Source organism: Phoenix dactylifera, chromosome 12, assembly GCF_051530095.1.
Source record: "Phoenix dactylifera cultivar Ajwa chromosome 12, Ajwa_hap1_PhDact_Kaust_v1.1, whole genome shotgun sequence".
NCBI lineage: Eukaryota > Viridiplantae > Streptophyta > Magnoliopsida > Arecales > Arecaceae > Phoenix > Phoenix dactylifera.
Genome location: NC_143201.1, coordinates 27,811,006 through 27,830,452, shown reverse-complemented (window position 1 = coordinate 27,830,452; position 19,447 = coordinate 27,811,006). Strand labels below are relative to the sequence as shown.

Below are 19,447 nucleotides of genomic sequence, written 5' to 3'. Positions count from 1 at the left end.
ATGTCGACCAACCCAAACCAACAGGTGTTAGATGCCATAGCAGCATTAGAAACCAGATTAGGAGCAAGAATCACTGACCTTGAAACTAGGCTGAACACTCGCTTGACTATGGCTGAAAATTCAATCACCAACCTCCAAGTGACTCACAACGATGGAGAATCTGAACTTGGTGAGATTGAACCGTCCCGCCCCAGAGGCCTTGGGCCACAACACCAAAGGGACTACCTAAGAGCACGTGAGACACCAGATGAGCATGTAATGCGCAGTATTAAGATCGATGCACCAAGTTATGATGGTCGTCTTGACCCAAAAGTCTTCATCGATTGGCTCGCTGATATGGATCATTACTTTGAATGGTATAGCTTGTCTGACGATCGCAGAGTTCGTTTTGCAAAAATGAAGCTCATTGGTCCTGCAAAATTACATTGGAACACAATAGAAAATATGCTTGCTAGAGCTAGACAACCCCCTGTGGTACATTGGGATGAAATGAAGGAGAAGTTAAAAGAAAAATATCTCCCAACATCCTATAAGAGTCGCCTGTTAGATCAGTGGCAACGACTGATTCAAGGAAACAAACCTGTGTCTGAGTACATCGCTCGCTTTGATGAGTTCTTCATGCGATGTGATGCACGTGAGAGTGTGGAATTGACCCTTTCTAGGTTTAGGTCCGGATTGCGAGATGATTTACAAAAAGAGCTTATTCTGCGTGAGGTCAATTCATTAGAACATGCTTATCAACTTGTCCAAGACATTGAGCGTTATACTAATAAGACAACCTTTAGGCAATTTGATCTTAAGGAGACCAATTATAAGAACACCCACGGTAGTCAAACTAATACTTGGAGTAAGCCTAATATTAGAAATCAAGCGACCGAGTCCCCAAAAATTAATGATCAAAAGAATAAGGGAATTTTAAGTGAACCACCCAAAATTTCTAGAGATCAGTGTTACAGATGTTTTGGTTTTGGGCATAGAGCTAGTCAATGTCCTACTAAGAAAACACTGGTCATCGAAGAAGATAGAAATGATGAAGAGAATGAGTTGGTCTATGAACCAGAGATAGACCCTGAAGAGTCAGATGAAGGTGAGGAATCCGGCTCACTTGAGGGTTCCACTCCTTTAGGCGTAGTTAGGTGTGTCCTTACACAACCTAAGCAAGAAGATGATGACTGGAGACGTCGATCCATATTTCACACTTATATCAAATGTGGCGAACATAGCTGTAAGGTTATCATTGACAGTGGGAGTAGTGTCAATGTTGTATCCACAAAAACTGTCAAGAAGCTACAGTTAAAGACAGTGCCTCATCCTAACCCTTATAATGTGTCTTGGGTGGATAAAACCGCTATACCAGTCACTGAGCGTTGTCTAGTTCAAATCAACTTTTCTGAATATAATGATAAGGTCTGGTGTGATGTTATTCCCATGGACGTTGGACACATCATCCTTGGTCGACCATGGCTTTATGATTTGGATGTGACCATTTATGGCAAGTCCAATTCCTGTTCTTTTGTTCACCAAGGAAAGAAAATTCGACTAAACCCTCTACCACCTAGACCTTCTAATGCTGGAAAGAAGGATGTGAAGGTTGAAAAGCGCCTTCAAATCATTGGCCCTAAGGAATTTGAGAAAGCAGCATCCCAAGGATCCATAGTCCTTGTGTTAGTGTCCAAAGAAGTTGTTCCTGATTTTCAAATAGATTTTTCGAAGGAAGTTCATCATGTTCTGGAAGAATTTAAGGATCTCTTTCCCGAGGACCTTCCTGATGAGCTTCCCCCTATGCGTGACATTCAGCACGCCATAGACTTGGTTCCAGGGGCGACTCTCCCGAACTTGCCTCATTATAGACTAAATCCGATCGAACACGCTGAATTGAAACGGCAAGTTGATGAACTACTCCAAAAAGGGTTCATCCGAGAAAGTCTTAGCCCGTGTGCGGTGCCGGCGCTTCTAACGCCCAAAAAAGACGGCACTTGGAGAATGTGTGTGGATAGCAGGGCAATTAATAAGATAACGGTTAAATATCGGTTTCCAATACCACGATTGGATGACATGCTTGATATGATGGCAGGTGCCACTATCTTTTCCAAAATTGACCTTAAGAGTGGTTACCACCAAATCCGTATCCGTCCAGGTGATGAATGGAAAACAGCTTTCAAAACCAAGGATGGGTTATACGAGTGGCTAGTCATGCCCTTTGGATTAACAAATGCACCTAGTACATTTATGCGAATTATGACCCAAGTACTAAGACCTTTCATGGGTAAATTCCTTGTAGTCTACTTTGACGATATCTTAATTTACAGCAAAAATAAGGAACAACACCTTGAGCACCTACGTTTGGTTTGCAATTCACTAAGAAAAGAAAGCCTATATGCGAATCTTAAGAAGTGTTCATTTATGACAGATCGTGTAATCTTCTTAGGATTCGTTGTTTCTTCTGAGGGTGTTTCAGCAGACCCACAGAAGGTCCAAGCTATTCTTGAATGGCCCGAACCCACTACATTATTTGAGGTGCGAAGCTTCCACGGCCTAGCCACCTTTTATAGAAGGTTCATCAAGAATTTTAGTACGATCACTGCACCGATTACGGATTGTATCCGGAAAGGTGAATTTCATTGGACCGTTGCGGCCTCAAGGGCATTCCAAGAGATCAAGACTAGAATGACTGAAGCCCCGGTGATGCGCCTCCCAGATTTTACTAAAGTTTTCGAAGTCTCTTGTGACGCATCTGGTATAGGTATAGGTGGTGTCCTAAGCCAAGAAAAGCATCCTATCGCATACTTCAGTGAAAAGCTGAATGATGCCAAACGAAAATATTCCACCTATGACAAAGAATTTTATGCAGTTGTACAAGCGCTGCGTCACTGGCGTCACTATTTGCTACCTCAAGAATTCGTATTATATTCCGACCATGAAGCTTTGAGGTACTTAAATTCCCAAAAGCGATTGAATTCACGACACGGAAAGTGGGCTGAATTTCTTCAAGAATATACCTTCGTGTTGTGTCACAAAGCAGGTATTGACAACAAAGCAGCTGATGCCTTAAGCCGACGTGTAGCATTACTTTTGTCGGTAAGCATAAATGTTACTGGATTTGAACGTATGATTGACGATTATGCAACTTGTCCAGACTTCGCTGAGATCTATGCAAGCGTCTTAGATGGTCACACCAGGGACAATAGCGATTACCTTGTGGTTGATGCCTTTCTGTTCCGAGGAAACAAGCTATGTATCCCTCAAACATCCCTTAGAGATTTTCTTGTTTGGGAACTTCATGCGGGAGGAATAGCTGGCCATTTTGGTAGAAATAAGACCATTGATATGGTCGAACAAAGATTTTATTGGCCTAGTTTAAAACGGGATGTTGCAAAAATTGTTAGTCAGTGTCGTACTTGTCAACTATCCAAACAGCGCAAACAAAACACTGGTTTATATACTCCCCTTCCTGTCCCAGATCGTCCTTGGCAGGACATTAGTATGGATTTCGTGCTAGGATTGCCAAAGACTAGAAGTAAGCATGATTCCATTCTTGTGTATTTTCATTTATTTCTTATGTATTTTCGTCTTTTATTAGTTGCTGGCTTGTTTGATTGTATTTAGCTAGTGTAGTGACCCATGATGTTGTTGGATCATGGATAGTTACATGATCTCATTTGTGGGGATCATGGGTAGTTGTATTGGGGCTATATATGGCACCCCCATATCTACTGTTCAGCAGAATTTTTGGATTAAAAAAAAAAAGACTTTGCTTTGGCATCTGGTGGACTCCAGACTCCTCCCTCCTTCTTCCCCTTCCTAATTTCTTCTCTAAATCAGCTGTCCCGCATCACTTTAGTTGGAATTTCGAAGTATTTGTAATAAGTTAGTGCTTCATGTGCTTTAAATATTGATATATAGATTATCAAGTCAAAAAAAATTAGCTTTTAGGAGCCACCAAGTAATGGATTGGAACCATTGTCATATTTCTCCATCTTTGTTTTCCCTGTTTCTTCATTTTTTTGATTCCATTGTTTGTGTTTTTGGGTGAGAAAAAAGAAAAGAAGAATTTCAGTTTGCAGAGATCAACAACACTATAAAAATTTCAGTCTTTTGCTTTTTTCTTTTCTTCGTTCTCCTTCACTGAATGATAAAGATAGTGATATAATAAAAGGCTAGACTGTGGGTTTGAAGATGGACTAGGTTGGACTATCATGAGTACCATATTTATCTTCCAACTCTCCTCCCTCCTTTTCACTCTCGCTGCTGCTCACCTCGTGGTCATCGTCGATCTCTAGTTGTCAGACGAGAAGGAGGAACAGAATGGAGAAGTAAAATCCTAGTCAGAAGAGAGGAGAAAAAAAAAGAGAAAAACTTTAGGACTTCTTTTTTTCCACATCAGCCAAGAAAAAAATGAATCATCAACTTTTAGCAAGCCACGTGATAGTACGTGACCCCTCCATCATAGCAGCCAAATGAAATTCACAGATAGGATCCAAACTGAGAAAAAAATGAAAATTTGATAATCTGATTGCACTATATTGAAGTTCAGAAGAAAATTGAAAGCCCACAAATAATTCAAGATTTTTGTCGCAATTAATCCTTTAGTCTTTACTGTTTTTCAGATTTCTGGACCAGAAAACTCCACAAAAGCTAAACGTATATGTAATAATGCTCTACAGAAAGATAGCAGTAAATCCTATAGCTTTCTTTCAAGCAGTTGATTAGAAATCTAGAACTAAAATCAATTATTAAAACAAAAGGAAAGATTTTTATCTCTTGTTACTGATCCAAGTTTACCTGTAAGCGTGTACATACGGCGATGACATGTTGGTTGTGCTCATCTTCTTGCCAGGTTCAACAGAGGTGCAAAAGGAGGAGGGGGCTCAACAAAAGCTCCTCACCTTCAACTTCAATAATGATCTTCGTGATCTGTGCTGTATCCGAATCACAATGTAGTGCGACTGTCGAAACCCAATTGGACTTGCAACATCATGAACCACTTGATAGCTTCCTAGTGTTTTTTTCAGAAATATAATGCCCATGGTCTGGTGGAGAGTGAGTGGTAAACGCTGTCATGAATTATAATGTTGGCCGGTGGCTCATTTCCTTGTTTTTTTGGCAATCAGATGCTATTGATGAGGCGACATTTATGGGTCAGTTTGGTCTGATGAATGATGATTCTTGGGATTTGTCACAATGACTTACCACATGACTTACTGGGAATGATGCTTGTCGGATGAGTTTTTTCTCAAGAAGATCTTTGATGAAGTTTATTGTTGATTTCGGTCATTTGGATCAAAAGTAGTTTTCATCTAAAGAATGATAGACGAGCTCAGGACTCCATTTATGCATAGATCAAAATTAGTCTGGAACCAATGGGAAAAAAAAAAAAGAGTTTTTGTCTCAAACTTCTTCGATCCTTGCTTCTATTTTGAGAGTTTGAAGCTAGTGCAGAAAATGAAGAATTTTTTCTGATCTTTAGCCTATTAAATTACTCCGGTTTTCAACTCAATCTTTTTAATTTTTGAGAGCGCCTTCGATGGGAAGAAAATTTTTATTTCTTGATTAAAATTTTCATTCCTATCCTCTTTATCATTGGAAATCCCAAACTTCTTTTATAAAGCAGAGCAGGAAGTGGTTCACCAGTGGACGCAGGGGAGGGGCCGGCCCTCCTTATATGAAATAAAATATAATTTATTTTTTTCACCAAAAAAATACCTCAAAACTATATCTAGGAAAATAAAATATGGTTACAAGCTGGACCATGTTAAACTAAGCCTTTTAGGAACCTTTCAGCATCTCCCACAACTTCCCTGAATTCAGGGAGTTGAGAGATAAAACCAGCATAAATCTAACATATGGTGCTCTTTCCGGTCAGCATACTTAAATCCTAGTTGCACTTTGGCGAGTTCAGAGTGCAAACTGTCCTTTTATCTATCTATATATATATATATATATATATATATATGCTTAAATTTAAGTGGGTTCGCCTCTCCAACCAGACCAGGCCAGAGCTCATCCTTGCTTGTGACCCACTTCTCCTGCGTCTTTGATGATGCTGTCTGCTTCCCTTTCATCATTACTTTGCTTGCAATGATGGTGGTTATAAAAGACCTGATTATGTCTTGTCACTTGTAACCTGTAACCGAAGGAGTTTTTATGAAGGAAGATTCCAAACCAAAGTTGGGTGGTAAAGAAAATGAGACCTTGGTGAGGACCGCTAGCTTCCGTTTTTTGTTGGCGTTAACTTTGAAGAGTATTTCATCTTGGGAACCACAGGGCCATGGAATGCATCAAAAGCCCTCGGAGACCATGCAAAAGGCTCTTTCTGCCACCTTTATCTCCTCTCTCCAAAACCTCTCATCCGCTCTTTTTTTTGGTTTTCAGAAGAGCTGTTAAGTTGAACAAATGAAAAGATGTCATTCCTTCTTTAACTTTTCCCCCCTCTTTCTTTGTTTGAGAAGCAACTGACAAGCACCGTTCATGTATGTCTCTGTAATTCGAGACATGCTCCTAGTTTTTCTCTGGGATGCCATACATGCATCCATGTGAACAGCATTCTTTTTTCAAAAAAAAACAAAAAAAAAGTAACAGCCGTCGCCTATAACACCCGAAATCTAAGCCACAAAGATGCATCAGACACAGCGATGACATTGTTAAATTCTTTAGGCAGTGGGTGGATCCAACGTGAAAGCCTCAGAATGTGAGCTGGAAATTAGAATTCGCTTTGAAAGGCATGGTGTAAGATTAGGGACCGAGTTATGGTAGCTATGGGAAAAGCCGGCATGATTTCATGCAGGACATGTAACATCTATGTCCTGGCCACAAACGTGACGTTGGTCGCATTTTTCAGAAAAAAGTTCACTTTGGTAGAAAAGGGAAACTAAAGTGAAATAGCTTTCCTGAGATGAGATAATATGGGGGAAATGTTATAAACACAAGGAATCAGAAAAACTCTTGAAAAATGATTAAACCCACTGGTAAACCACTTTATATGAGATTTTTCAGCAATTTTATATGATGCATAATGCATTTTCTATATTCTTCTTCCTTTCCTTTTATTATTTGCTTTTTTTTCGTATTTTCTCTTCTTCTTCTCTTAGTTTTCTGTCGTTTGCTTTGGATACTTATTTGGCCTTTGTTTCCTACTCAGGTGATGTCGTCCACTGAGAAGGTGAGTTACATGTCGTCAAAATGAGGGTGATGTTCTTTTATTGTCGTTATGTTCCGTGCAAGTTGGTGAGCTGAAAAGGATATATGCAAACATTGGTGAGCATAAAATCACCCAAAACAGTATAGGGAAACGGCGTTCACATATTTATCATGTAACAGATGGGTCTTAGCAGCCGATAACAAGCCTGATTATACTAAGCAAGCCAAAGACATTATAACATCTTAAACTAGAGCATCAAACAAGGAAACATCTTAGTTTAGTTTTAAAAAGAGGTCGCCGTCGATCCAAACATTAAAAAGATAGGTGCCCTAGCTTTTGTTTGTTCTCATAATACTGAAAGACAAGCTAAACAAAGGACCAGTTAACGAACACGAAGCGGGTGCAGCGGGCTTCATCTTCTTTGCAACTGCAGGCCCACACCACATCAGACTACGCCGACACGCTGCCCGCCCATGCTGGGTAATGTCTCAAGGCTTGGGCTGGGCCCGAATCGATCCAGTAGGGCCCATCAGAAGCTTTTTTCTTTTTGACCCTTTTGATTTTTGGTCGCTGCTCAGGGACTTACAGGATGGATGTCCGGCAAAACTAATAAAAGGTTCCATGTAAACGCATTCCAGGCTTCTCAAGGGTTAAAAAGTTAATACGAGCCACGAACCTTGCCCATATTCACCGTCAGGGTTTTAAGATCAGGTACAATATTGTAAAATAGAGGAATTAGAAGAAGCTCGCGTTTGCCCTGGATATTTATTAACAAAGAAGAAATAAAAAGGTGAAGCGAGACCAGCGACGATAGATTATTTCTCTAGTGCTTGTTTGTATTTATCTCTAGCAACCATTCGAGGCTTCGGTGGATATGGTCGACCGGACCAAGATCTCCAAATGCGACACACATTTAAAGAATTTCAAAACATACTAAGGATCATAACATGCACTTGTTAAAAATATTAAATGATAGGAGAATCACAGAGAAAGGGAAATGAAGTATTATTGAGTACAAGAACAAGCTAGTAGAGCTCATTACGGTACAGGATGTCCAAATCCTCCATGACTTCCCTGGTGAATGTGGTGGTGGTACCATTTGCACAACTCTTTTATAACAAACCAGAAAGAGAGCAACAAGATCGACAAAAACAATATCGACAAATGGTCTCAGTATCAATAGAGAAATTGATGTGCTAGCCTGATACATACTCAATGAGCCGCCTATCGAGCTCAAAATGTTGGCAAAGAAGTTTCTGCAAATGGAGAAGGCACAAGGAACAACTGTCAAACTTCTACAATTCCTTGTCATTTTGAACTTTAATCTACTAAAACTCACAACCCATGCGATAATAATTTACCAAAAAAAAAAAGTCAACACTTCAGATTACATGAGACATCTTTTCCATAATGATTATTAATGAGAAATGGATAAAATATGACTTGACACAACCACAATCAACAAAAAGAAAGCTTTTATTAGTAATTATCCGACTGGAAATTATTGACAGCTTCAGAAACCCCAAATGAAAGATGTACGCATTGGTCAATCAGCAGATAGCCTACACTGTGTAATATTTTGCCACTACAACTCAACAAAATATTAAGGGGCAAAATATTAAGGTACAAAAATTAATTTTTAAGTTACATATGGCCATGATATTTAAAATGTGCAATCAGCATATTTGATATTAAAATTATAAAACAAGAAAGGGAAATAGAAATGAAACTGACTGCTTATCTCCAATAGAATAAATAAGATCAACTTCTAAAATGCTTGCTTTCTTGGATCCATTAATGATCTTAATTTCCGTTGCTCCAAAGAATTACTAGTGCATCGACTTCTTTCAACATCAGACTGACTTTTGTGGATTTTGAGTTGTATATATGATGGCAACTCTAAACAAGGTATTAACAGAAGTTGTTACTTATTTACAGATATTCTACTAGTACGAGAAAATTAAGCTTGTATTGTCACCATTTATCAGTTCAACATAGAAATCCAATGTCACCAAGCATTTCAATATAGAAAACTTAATCACATCCATTTCAGTATATACCGTAAATTCTTTTTGTAATTCAACTATTCACAACCCCTCAGCAAGATCTAACTAAGGGTGACTAGATGATGAGCCAAAGATGTCGCATCGTCATTCATCAACGGCATTGATGCATGACAGTTCGTGAACCCTCAGTCACTTTAAATAGACCAGAGGTTCTAAGCATAACAGTCATCTAATTGTTTTTCGGGAACATGGATAACTAGTAATCTTTATCTAATTTTTACTAGTACAGCAACAACAGCATGTTCGCGCTTTGCACATTGTTAGACCAAAGACATTACGTATACATGAAAGCATGCATATAATTCAACTGGCCATTGACGTTATATAGCTCGTGAATACACTGCAGACCAATCTAAGTATACAAGACATCAACAAGTAATCCTACAAACATAAGCATCACTAGTTCGACTCAAACACCTTCAACTATCAAGGGAATACTTGCATAGCAACACTGTAAAAGCTGAAAAACAGATCAATGGCCTACAGTCATATGCTTAACCATCTTTTTGGAGACTTCAGAAATAGATGTAGAATAAGCTCATCCATAACCTTAGCAACAAAACTTGTCATAAGACTTCACTAACGATATCAAAATGCTGAAAATTCAAGAAAGAAATCGAAATGAAAGCCACATAAAAAGTTTGCCCTATTAAAAGAAAGGGAAATCTCCATAACTTCATTGATATTGAATCACAGAAGTCTTTTCATTTCCTTCTAAACTATTTCGCACACTTCCAAATACTTCTCAAAGAAAATAATTGGTTCTTTTCTTCCCCTCTGTCTTATACGAAACATCTAAGTTTAACTTCATGACTTGCACTTCTTTTGTGCCATTGCATGAAAAAGCTTATTATCTCCTGCTACTGCATTCAGTCTGAACATGCAAGGTTAGGGGAAATGAGGATTGCATTCCAGTCTCATAATTCTAATGATCATGAAGCTCCTTAATAATAGTAGTATAAATTCAATGTAGAATATTGTCAGGTCACATGTAAAAAGAGAAGTTCCCATAGCTTTTGGAGAACGAGCGGAAATGTCAAAATATACTTATCACTGATTATCATCAAGCCGCATGTCAAGAAAAAAAAAACAAGTAACCAGTTATGGGAAAAACCTTGGTAATAGTTGGCATGGGACTATTGAAATCTGGAAATCGAGAAACTTCCACCGCATTGTCAAATAATATATAAGTTGGAAGCTGACCTGTGTATCAATATCCAAGTCAAAGGGACCTAAAATACATGTAATAGTAGCAAAAGCCGTAACTTTGTAAGCAAGGAATTAATAGAATCAAGTGTCACCAACAGGATGCAACACAAAAATATGACAATAGAAATTTACCCCACAGAGATACTCCAAACGTCTCTGCAGCATTTGGGAAGTGCCCGATATCAACTATTCCAAAAGAAATATTTTTATTTGAATATCTGCCCAAAAACTCAGAATATGTAATGCCAGATAATAAGCATGAGATCTGTAAAGAACTTTATAAACATAAAACTGATGAAGGAAATATTAATAAAATATGAAACTTTCTGATGCACGTGTCAAGAACTTTATCTAGCACAACAAATTTCAGAAAATAAATAGAAGATACTTGGATGCAATGTTATGCAGAATGACCCCCCTTCTAGTGCAGTACTGATCATCTATCTCTGGCATTACACAGCACCAGATGTGATAAATCTTAAGGGCATGGTGGTCCTACACAATTTGATGCATAAGAGTCGCCCTCATAATGTAGAATAGAAACTCACATGGTGGAGAGCTCAGGAAAAACACGACTCGTGCGTATCCATGTTGAAGAGCACAAAGTCCGAAATTCAACCTGTTAAACAGTAAACTTGGCCCTCTCAATAAATCATATGGTAAAAGAAAAAAAGATCTTCCAAGGAATTTAATTAGGGTAATTTAATCCAGAAAGACAAGCTCAAGTCAACAACAAAAACAAATTAAAAAAGTAAACATATACCAATGAACATTGTGTGTGCATGTTTGTAGAGACTCCCCAAAAAAACTAACATCCAACGACAGCAGCAAAATACATGGAATGGACTAGATGGTGCCAGAAACACTAGTTCATCAATTTTGTATAACAATAATTAGTATAATAGGTATCTGAATTTTAAGTTGAATCATTCGGTTTGAAGAATTAAAAATGACCTGTTGAAATATCAATTGGTTAATTAGGATGAAAAATTGAAAAACAAGGAACATGGAAGATAATCAATGCGTCCACCTTAAACTTAATGTGCTTACTTTGCCTACTACTCTATATGGCTGTTTCTTTAAGATATTTTAATTGTTTACAGAACAAGTGGTAACTAGTAAGTACAAATGATACTGTCAATGCCATGACCCATGAGGATGTTTGGAAAAAAAAAATCTCCACAGAAGCATTCAGGGTATTGAATAATGACAAATTTTTCAAGGAATTAGAAAAAAATATATGCAGGGAAGGTTTTAAATACCAGCTAAATGAGAAGATATAGTCACTTTACAAAGAATATCGTACTATAAGTTGTGAAAAAGATACAAAGTCTTATATCATATGCTGATTTTCTCCATTGCTCTATCTTCTACCTAAAAAAGCTTCTCATTGCCCCTGATATATAATTCCAGGTCTAAGTGTGTCAAATCTACTCTAGAAGAAGTAAACTTGAAGTATGTGCAGGCTAACCACTGGTCAACTTGTATTATCAAAGTGGAATTTCTGGAAAATATGCCCAGGGGAAATGATGTCTAGGACCCCAGTTAATATAATTGTTTTTTGGAAAATTATTTTATCAAACATGTTTTAGTAAATTGAGATCTGTAATGAGATTATTAAAATAAATATAACAACAAATATCAGAGAAGAGAACTCGTATCAATTTAAAAGTATTGAGATGATCTCAGGATTACCAAGGAATTAAACTTGAATGGCGCATGGTGCCATTATGACAAGTTGTAATAAAATGAAAAGACAGGTGATAATGATTTTATAAACTAGATTAGATTCATGCTACAAAAGTCAACCATGAAGACAATTTTATTCTTCTTTATTAACTGAAAATTTAAGAAAAGAGAAACAGTCTCCATATCACTTTTGTTAAATTTAAGAAACCATATAATAACTTGGGGTCCATAAGGACTAAATTTGTGCTGTTGAGAGTTAAAAAACAAATATAAAGAGGTGAAACTTGAGAAGGGTAGGGTGCATGTGATATCTCAGTAGACACTAAAGCAAAGTTATACAGCAAATATGGATTTAAACCATGTATCGGAAACAATGTACTTAGAGATGCATTTAAGGAACCAAAGTACAAATGTGAATCATTTTGTCCATATTCAGGCTCACTAAAAATAAATAAAGAAATGTTTAGACAGCTAATTGGGCATGTTTGTAGGATATTTACAGACAGAACCAAGAAATAATTCACAATCTCTAACAATGCACCAAAACTCATAAAGCATTCAAATAAGGACTGATAAACAATAGGATATGCAGTTAGTCTACAAAAAATAGAGAGCAATATATAGATAGTGTGGAAGAAAGTATGAAGATAACTAGACAAGAGTCAGTCATTACATTGAATCTGATGGAATAGTTGAGATGATGCACATGCGACACATGAACATCGATAAGAGGTCCCCTGTGCTAAGATGCTCCAACAAGACATACTAAAAATAAAGAAATAAATGAAACTTTCATGATAAGGCAGGTAATTTTCAAGTTTTGCAAAGTAGAAAGAAGAGTCACATCAAGGGCAAAGAGCACAAACTGATAGAAGTCATAAAAATATGATCCAACCTTTGACATCTCAAGCATAAGGGAGGATTACCGATAAAATTGGTGCAAGCAGGTTTCAACAATATAAAATTGTGGGATAACAATGCAAGCTAATAGCAGGATGAATTGCTTCAAAAGGTCAAATGTTAATGAAGTGGAATGGCCTGCAAAGTTGAATGGCAAGAAATTGGAGATACAGGTGCAAGCAAGCCATGCTGATGATAAACAAGCCAATAGTATGTGCCATATATTGAAGATTGACAGTTGAGTTTTGTGGGAAGTATCTGAAAGAAGGAAGCATGCTGGGAAATACCCATCTTACAAAGGCTTATGTGCAAGAAGTGGATAACCTGTATACTTGCAGGATCTCAAGATAAAAGGACTCAAGTTGCTTACATAGAAGGTATACTACTTTGAGCATGTATGTTAAGTAAATGGATAGAAGCTCAAGGTCCCAGGATCTAGAACATGTAAGGAAAGCCAAATAAAGTAAGGTCATCAAGTTCGAGGACCATGAATACAAGAACATTATCAGTTATTTTCAAGCTCACCTTCATATATCAAGTAGCAATCCATCAAGCTATTTTATGGCTAGCTCTTCATACGATGTCAAGTTGTCAACCCTCTACTGAATGGTGTTAAATTTCTAGGTGACATCTTTGGGTCAGCAAGGGGCATTTCCTGAAACCTAAAAGACCGATTGGCATGTATAAGGACGTGCACTATTAATTGTGCAGTTTAAGCTAATGCTATCGAGCAACAGTCCAAAATTTCTCTGGGCTTCGTGAAAGGCTGGACCACATCACACTTAATGAATACAGGAGAAATGCAATTTCTTTCATGGCTGCAAATAGTTAGTTCATGTTGATGCCATACCCTTTACTAGTGTTTCATCTTTTGGATTTACCAATCAGGTGGACTCCAACAGCATATTTGAAAAGTGACAAACATAATGAAAATATTTACCTTACCTAGTTTAGACAAGATGTATGGCCAATATAAATGGATGAAATAATAAATGCTAAAGTAAGCACTAAAACTGACCAACCAAAATCTCGAGGTCTTTCCTTCAGTTAATAAGCTTTCCAATTGCAACGGAGTCAATTGACTGGAATCACCTAAAGAAGTCATTAGGGTAAAAACATAAAATAAAAATCATATCAACCAATTATTCTAGCAAATAAAATGCAAAACTTTTCATGTCAGAAAAAAAGAGAGATAAAAGGAATAAAGGCCTCATGGTTATCCAAGTTGCTTACAAGCAAAAAGATGTTAACCCACTAGTGCGTTCCATTTACATCTACAGCTTGGAGACTCGCTTATTCAAATAATCTATAAACTACTTTCAGCCACGTCATTTTTTCCTATGCAATTCGAACTAGTAAGTTCATATCCTTTTACTGCATGAAAGTAAACTTGCACATAAAATAAAAATTCTATATCATAGTAGTAGGCAGTTATCAATAGGATGCAATATAGGCAAAGATGATAGTCTAATATGATAAAAGGATGGCATAAATGAAGGAAAACTTTTAGAAGTTCTTTAACAACGACTATGCTATATGAGAAGTTTTAATAAAACTATGCTCAAAGGGGACAGCTATGTAACAGTATTCCGCTATAATTATAGTAGAGAAAGCTTTCAAGAATGCAAAATGATAAGATCTCATGATCATATGTAGTGTACAATTTACACAGACAATAGCAAGAGAAAACAACTCAAAACTTATCAAATGTATTATAAACCTTCAGAATGCTTGATCTTACGAAGAAGTGCTGCCATGCCAATTTTCAGGGGAAAATGTGTAATGCAAAGAAAACTGCCAAAAGTCGGAGAAAGCTGTGAAGGAAAATTTAAAGTGTGACCACCCATATGGCTTGATGCCAAGAAGGCCAGCCATCAAGTCCACTTTTATGCTTAGGATGTTGACAGAAAGATTTAGATGTAGACTCCCATGATTAAGAGTATGCAAGAGGACATATGAGATATCATGGCGACAATGCTTGTGCAAGTGTTGAGACTACACCAAAGATTGAAATGCAAATTGACTCACCAGTATACTGAGCAATATAATGGAAGAAATTATTACAGGTCACAGAACAAGCACCAAGTGTTCATTACCAGAAAGCAAGTGGAAAGCAGACAAAATGAATTCCAGATATCAAAATTCAGAAATAATAGTTAAACTGTAAAACTCTTAGTTCATATCATCCTTAAAATCAACTGTTTGTTTAAGAAAAAAAAGGGCTATAACATAGATCTCAACCGATATTAAGCCTATACATGTAATTGAATCAGATATCCATTAGCTTAGGTGAAGAATGAAAAAAATGAGCCATACCTAAACCATCATAAGGTGGTTGCTGACATACAACATATATAACTGCAAGAGATAATCAAAATGTATTAACTTTTTTGAAAAAAATTACAGAAAATGCCATCAAAAAATTTAACAAACATGTAACTCTAAAACAACTACAAAATATCCAGAAAATTCATCCAAAGCCACACACAAGAACTCATCATAAAATTTCATTACAATATACCTAAATCACCATCTTGACAACTAGGGCAGATAAATAGTTGGAAACAAAATACTCATAATACTGGAAACTCTGAATTAGATCGTTAAGACAAAACTTCCCACCTACAAAATCTATATTCTAAATGGATTCTTGATGTAGGATATAATATGCAGTTCTCAGCTATCCCACGTATGTGGGGCATAAAGGCATGTGGTCACTCAACTTTGAGACTGGTGAATTTTAGCTATGTGTTTTCCTTATTTAGTCATTATAAGGGTCAAGAGTTAGTTAATGTTAGGAGTTTAAGGCACTACAGTGTTCCTTATGTTTTCCTAATCCTGTTTCCTTGAATAGCTTTTTTTTTCACCTAGCATATCCTACAATCATCATTGAGACTAAAATCTTAATTGGCAAATATAATTCCAATTCACAAAGACCAAGTTTATTAATCAACTATGCTTCTGTTGTTTAAAGAAAAAACATCTGGTGGTTATTCATAACTTTTAGAAGTCATGCGTCCTAACATATTTTACAGCCAGTTAGCCTAAATGCCAGAAAATGGATATCTAAAATGACCTATTTTAATGTTGGAAGTTCCATTCACAGTGTGAAGTCCAATATATACAGCATACATGAGAAAGGAAGAGCATGCTATTGATTACAAGGTATGAGGATTTATAAAATGACAGTTCTCTGTCACTAATATATGGAATTTGCAAGATCAATAGTAGTGCTAGCAGAACGCAGCAAATACTGTTATAAGAGCTTCTTCGTCCAGCATCCCAAGCTAAATACACACATACAAAAAAAAGTTTTCTTACTAGTGCCATAAGCACTTTTATGATGTTGATCTGTTCCTTTCTCTCTTTTTTGTCTAGCCTATACTATATTACACAATCTATTAAACTGCTAATTTAAAAAGTCAGCAATATTACGAGTTCACATACCTATGAACCCTAACAAATAACAGAAAGCCAAATGATAGTTGATGACTAAAGCAACTGCAAAGAGAAAACCCTGAAAAAGGAAAGCCCAAAGGACAAGTAACCAATAAGGCAGACACTTTGTTAGACTTCAGAGAAACATCTGCTGAGATTGAAAAGATAAAATAGAAATGTAAATCATAATGAAGCTCTTATGGCATTCTCAGTCTTATCTAATTTACTAAAAAAATTTCATATAAGGATCACCAATGGGAAGTGAACAATTGAAAGGCACTAAAGTTGCATGAAAAAATATGAATATCTTGTAATCATATTAAAACAGCAGATAGATGGCCATACCTTTGCGTAGAATAGGGTATCAGCAATGAATGCTTCCCAAGTTTCCTCTTTGACCATCTGTTGAACAAGTACAGATCTGGATCAGCACAATACGTCATTCATAAACAAAAGTGTATTCAAAGCTGTCAGAATCATGAAGTCCATGCTAGAAGTCTTTGTCTTTATAGTTCTAAATGTGATACTGTATCAGTTCAATTAACTCATGATATCACTGGATCTTACTGGACAGAAAGTTGTATGGTCAGCCAGTCGCTTTAAACACCACTCACCCTTTCCGTAGAAGACGGATGGCACATAGATATTGACAACACTTCGACCAAATAGCTTGGTAAATTTTTTGGAAGTTTCAGATCAATTTCTTTGGTTAACAGCAGTGGTTATAATAAAGCAGTTACAAAAAGCATGCCCACTAATATATCTCCCAGTCAAGGAGCTTCCCTGGAATGTCGGCACAGTTTGCGCACCTTCCTTGTTGCAGTTTATTCAGTTATACTCTGTGTCAAACTTAAACTTCATCATTGTAAGAGGCGATTAGGAAAGGCAAACAACTGCACGAATGAAGCTTCCTTATGTTTACGTAGGAGAAGGTAGGTTGAAAAGATCAGTGTACTAGATAAATTTGCAGCAGCATTTCTATATATTTTTCATTGTTACAACATTGGGATTCTTGATGGGCTTTTCATTAAACATGTTGCAAGCTATCCTTTTTCTCCTTCCCCGTGACTCTAAAGTCCAAGAGGTATAATTCAAGAGTTTCGTTGAAGTCACTAACGAGATGTATTTTTATAGTTCACCTTTTACCAAAATATTTTAGTGCATGATTTTTGCTTGGACGTCCCGGTGCTTCCAAGAGAAAATACTAATTTTGCTTAGAAATTGGCAAAAATTCTGTAAATGATGCGCGACACTCGCCTTCCACTGGCAATTCTCCACAACAAAAAGTGATAAAAGAGCAATCTTTTAGTTTCAAAGAAAAGAGCCATCAACCAGGAGCCTATTTACTCTCTCCGTCCAACCAGTGAAATCATCATCTATATCCCTGCATCGTTTGACGTGGCACTTTCTTACAAAGGAACAAAAGAAAAGGCAACGCGCATTGCGTGTTCACTATCTAATGCCCATCGGTGCGGAAATTTTCTCAAGAAATAGCAAAGAAATCAATAGCATCGTACCTTTACTGATACCAGCACCAAGAACGTAAGGATCGCTTGCATCTCCTGCGCATCCCCAAATCAAGAGATTCAAAATCAAAGAAATACGAAATCAACTTCTCAATTCTTCGAAAAAGAATAAAAATTTCAAGAAACATAGAAAAGAAAGCATCTGAATATAAATCAAAGGAGAAAACAAGAAATCTAGGTGAAAATTTCAAGAAGAATAGAGAGAGATCAGAGTTGGTGCAAATACCCGACGGAGGAGAAGATGGGATAGATCCGACGAGATAGTCTGAGGGACGGAGCTGCGGACAACGAAGTAGGAGAAGAAAGCGAGGAAGTGGAGGAGGTAGAAGGGCTCCGTCACCAGCAGATTCAGCCATGGGAAAGGGTGATTCCGGTTCTTGCCATTCGCCGTCGCGGTCTTCGCCGGCTCCATGTCTCCCACCTCAACCGTTTGGGGTTTTTCTCCTCGATGCCGCCGCCGGGGAGCAGCTCCTTCGGGCGTCGTCAAACGTTTCGCGTCCGAGCTCTCCGCAACCACCGTCTCCTCCTTTTCTTCACCAGACCTGAAGCACATGTCGGGTCGGGCCTGGTTCTTGCCGGGCCTGGGTCTGCTTCCAACAAAATCCTTTGAGACGCAAGGCCGGCCCTGCTCGGATTCGATCGAAATTAAGAGCCCGGACCCGGGATCCGACCGCCCGAAATTAGGAGAGGAGGGAAAGGGCGGCTGGCTGGGGAGGCGTTTGCAAGGTTGAGGGAGAGGGTTAATTAGATCGAGGAATTTTGTCTATTTTTATTTTTTAAGATATATATAGTATTATTTTATACATAAATTGATATGATATGTAAATAGCACGGCTGTTTGCACGCTTGAAAAAGTGAAATCTGACGAGAGCCAAAACGAAAAACCAACGTCCGGGCCGGGAAAAATCAGGTTGGCCGGCCCCGCCCAGGTCAGATGACCCAGGCTTTTTTTTTTTTTTTTTTTTGATGTAAAGGGAGGTAAAAGAAGCTATCCCACTTTTTATTGAAAATTAATCGTATTTACAACAGATATGAATTACATTGTCAAGGAAAAAGAGGAACAGATGTAAGAAAAAGAAGCTAAATGGCTCAGTGTCTGATAATCAGGATAGGAAATATTGATGCTTGTAAGAAGCAGTGGAAAAAAAAAATCTTATCTAGACCAACAAGCAGGAGTATTTATTGTTTGAAAGTTTCAAATAATTTCACAATGATTCCTAGGCCAACACTTTTCTGCTATACCAGTCTCTTTTGAACATAGAAAGCTCTGTTTTGCTGATCTTAAAAGACCAAACTGTTGTACCTCTTTCCACATTCGAATAAGACTTTACAAAAAACACCATAATATAGAGACCCATGCCAAAATTGCTCCAACCACTTCGAAATTGTGACACGGTGCATCAAAGCTGCTTATCAGATGAACTTGCATTTATCTTTTTGTTCATTTTTTGAGTTGAATAGTTAGTAAGACCGAAATATGA

At 37.5% G+C, this 19,447-nt stretch overlaps 2 protein-coding genes across 5 annotated transcripts; one reads left to right on the top strand and one right to left on the bottom strand.

Moving 5' to 3' along the window:
* LOC148700527 (uncharacterized) lies at positions 1-5,185 on the top strand. The gene is made up of 4 exons (XM_088708863.2): positions 1-3,381; positions 4,608-4,674; positions 4,838-4,921; positions 5,112-5,185. Exons 1-4 carry the CDS (start codon positions 1-3, stop codon positions 5,183-5,185), a joined length of 3,606 nt encoding a protein of 1,201 aa, XP_088564989.2.
* Positions 5,186-8,069: 2,884 nt separating this feature from the next.
* LOC103710243 (Thioredoxin superfamily protein) lies at positions 8,070-18,655 on the bottom strand. 4 transcript variants are annotated; one of them, XM_039130366.3, is made up of 10 exons: positions 18,193-18,655; positions 17,958-18,002; positions 16,786-16,842; positions 16,450-16,519; positions 15,319-15,360; positions 14,021-14,094; positions 10,962-11,032; positions 10,546-10,631; positions 10,319-10,436; positions 8,070-8,394 (listed from the first exon to the last, which is right to left on the bottom strand). In XM_039130366.3, exons 1-10 carry the CDS (start codon positions 18,517-18,519, stop codon positions 8,079-8,081), a joined length of 1,206 nt encoding a protein of 401 aa, XP_038986294.3. In that variant the 5' UTR covers positions 18,520-18,655; the 3' UTR covers positions 8,070-8,078. The 4 variants fall into 4 exon arrangements, with proteins under 4 accessions (XP_038986294.3, XP_008794120.4, XP_008794119.4 ...); XM_008795898.6 differs by having other exon boundaries at positions 8,077-8,394; positions 10,319-10,407; positions 18,193-18,566; XM_008795897.6 differs by lacking the exon at positions 8,070-8,394 and adding an exon at positions 9,854-10,078 and having other exon boundaries at positions 18,193-18,593.
* Positions 18,656-19,447: the final 792 nt, after the last annotated feature.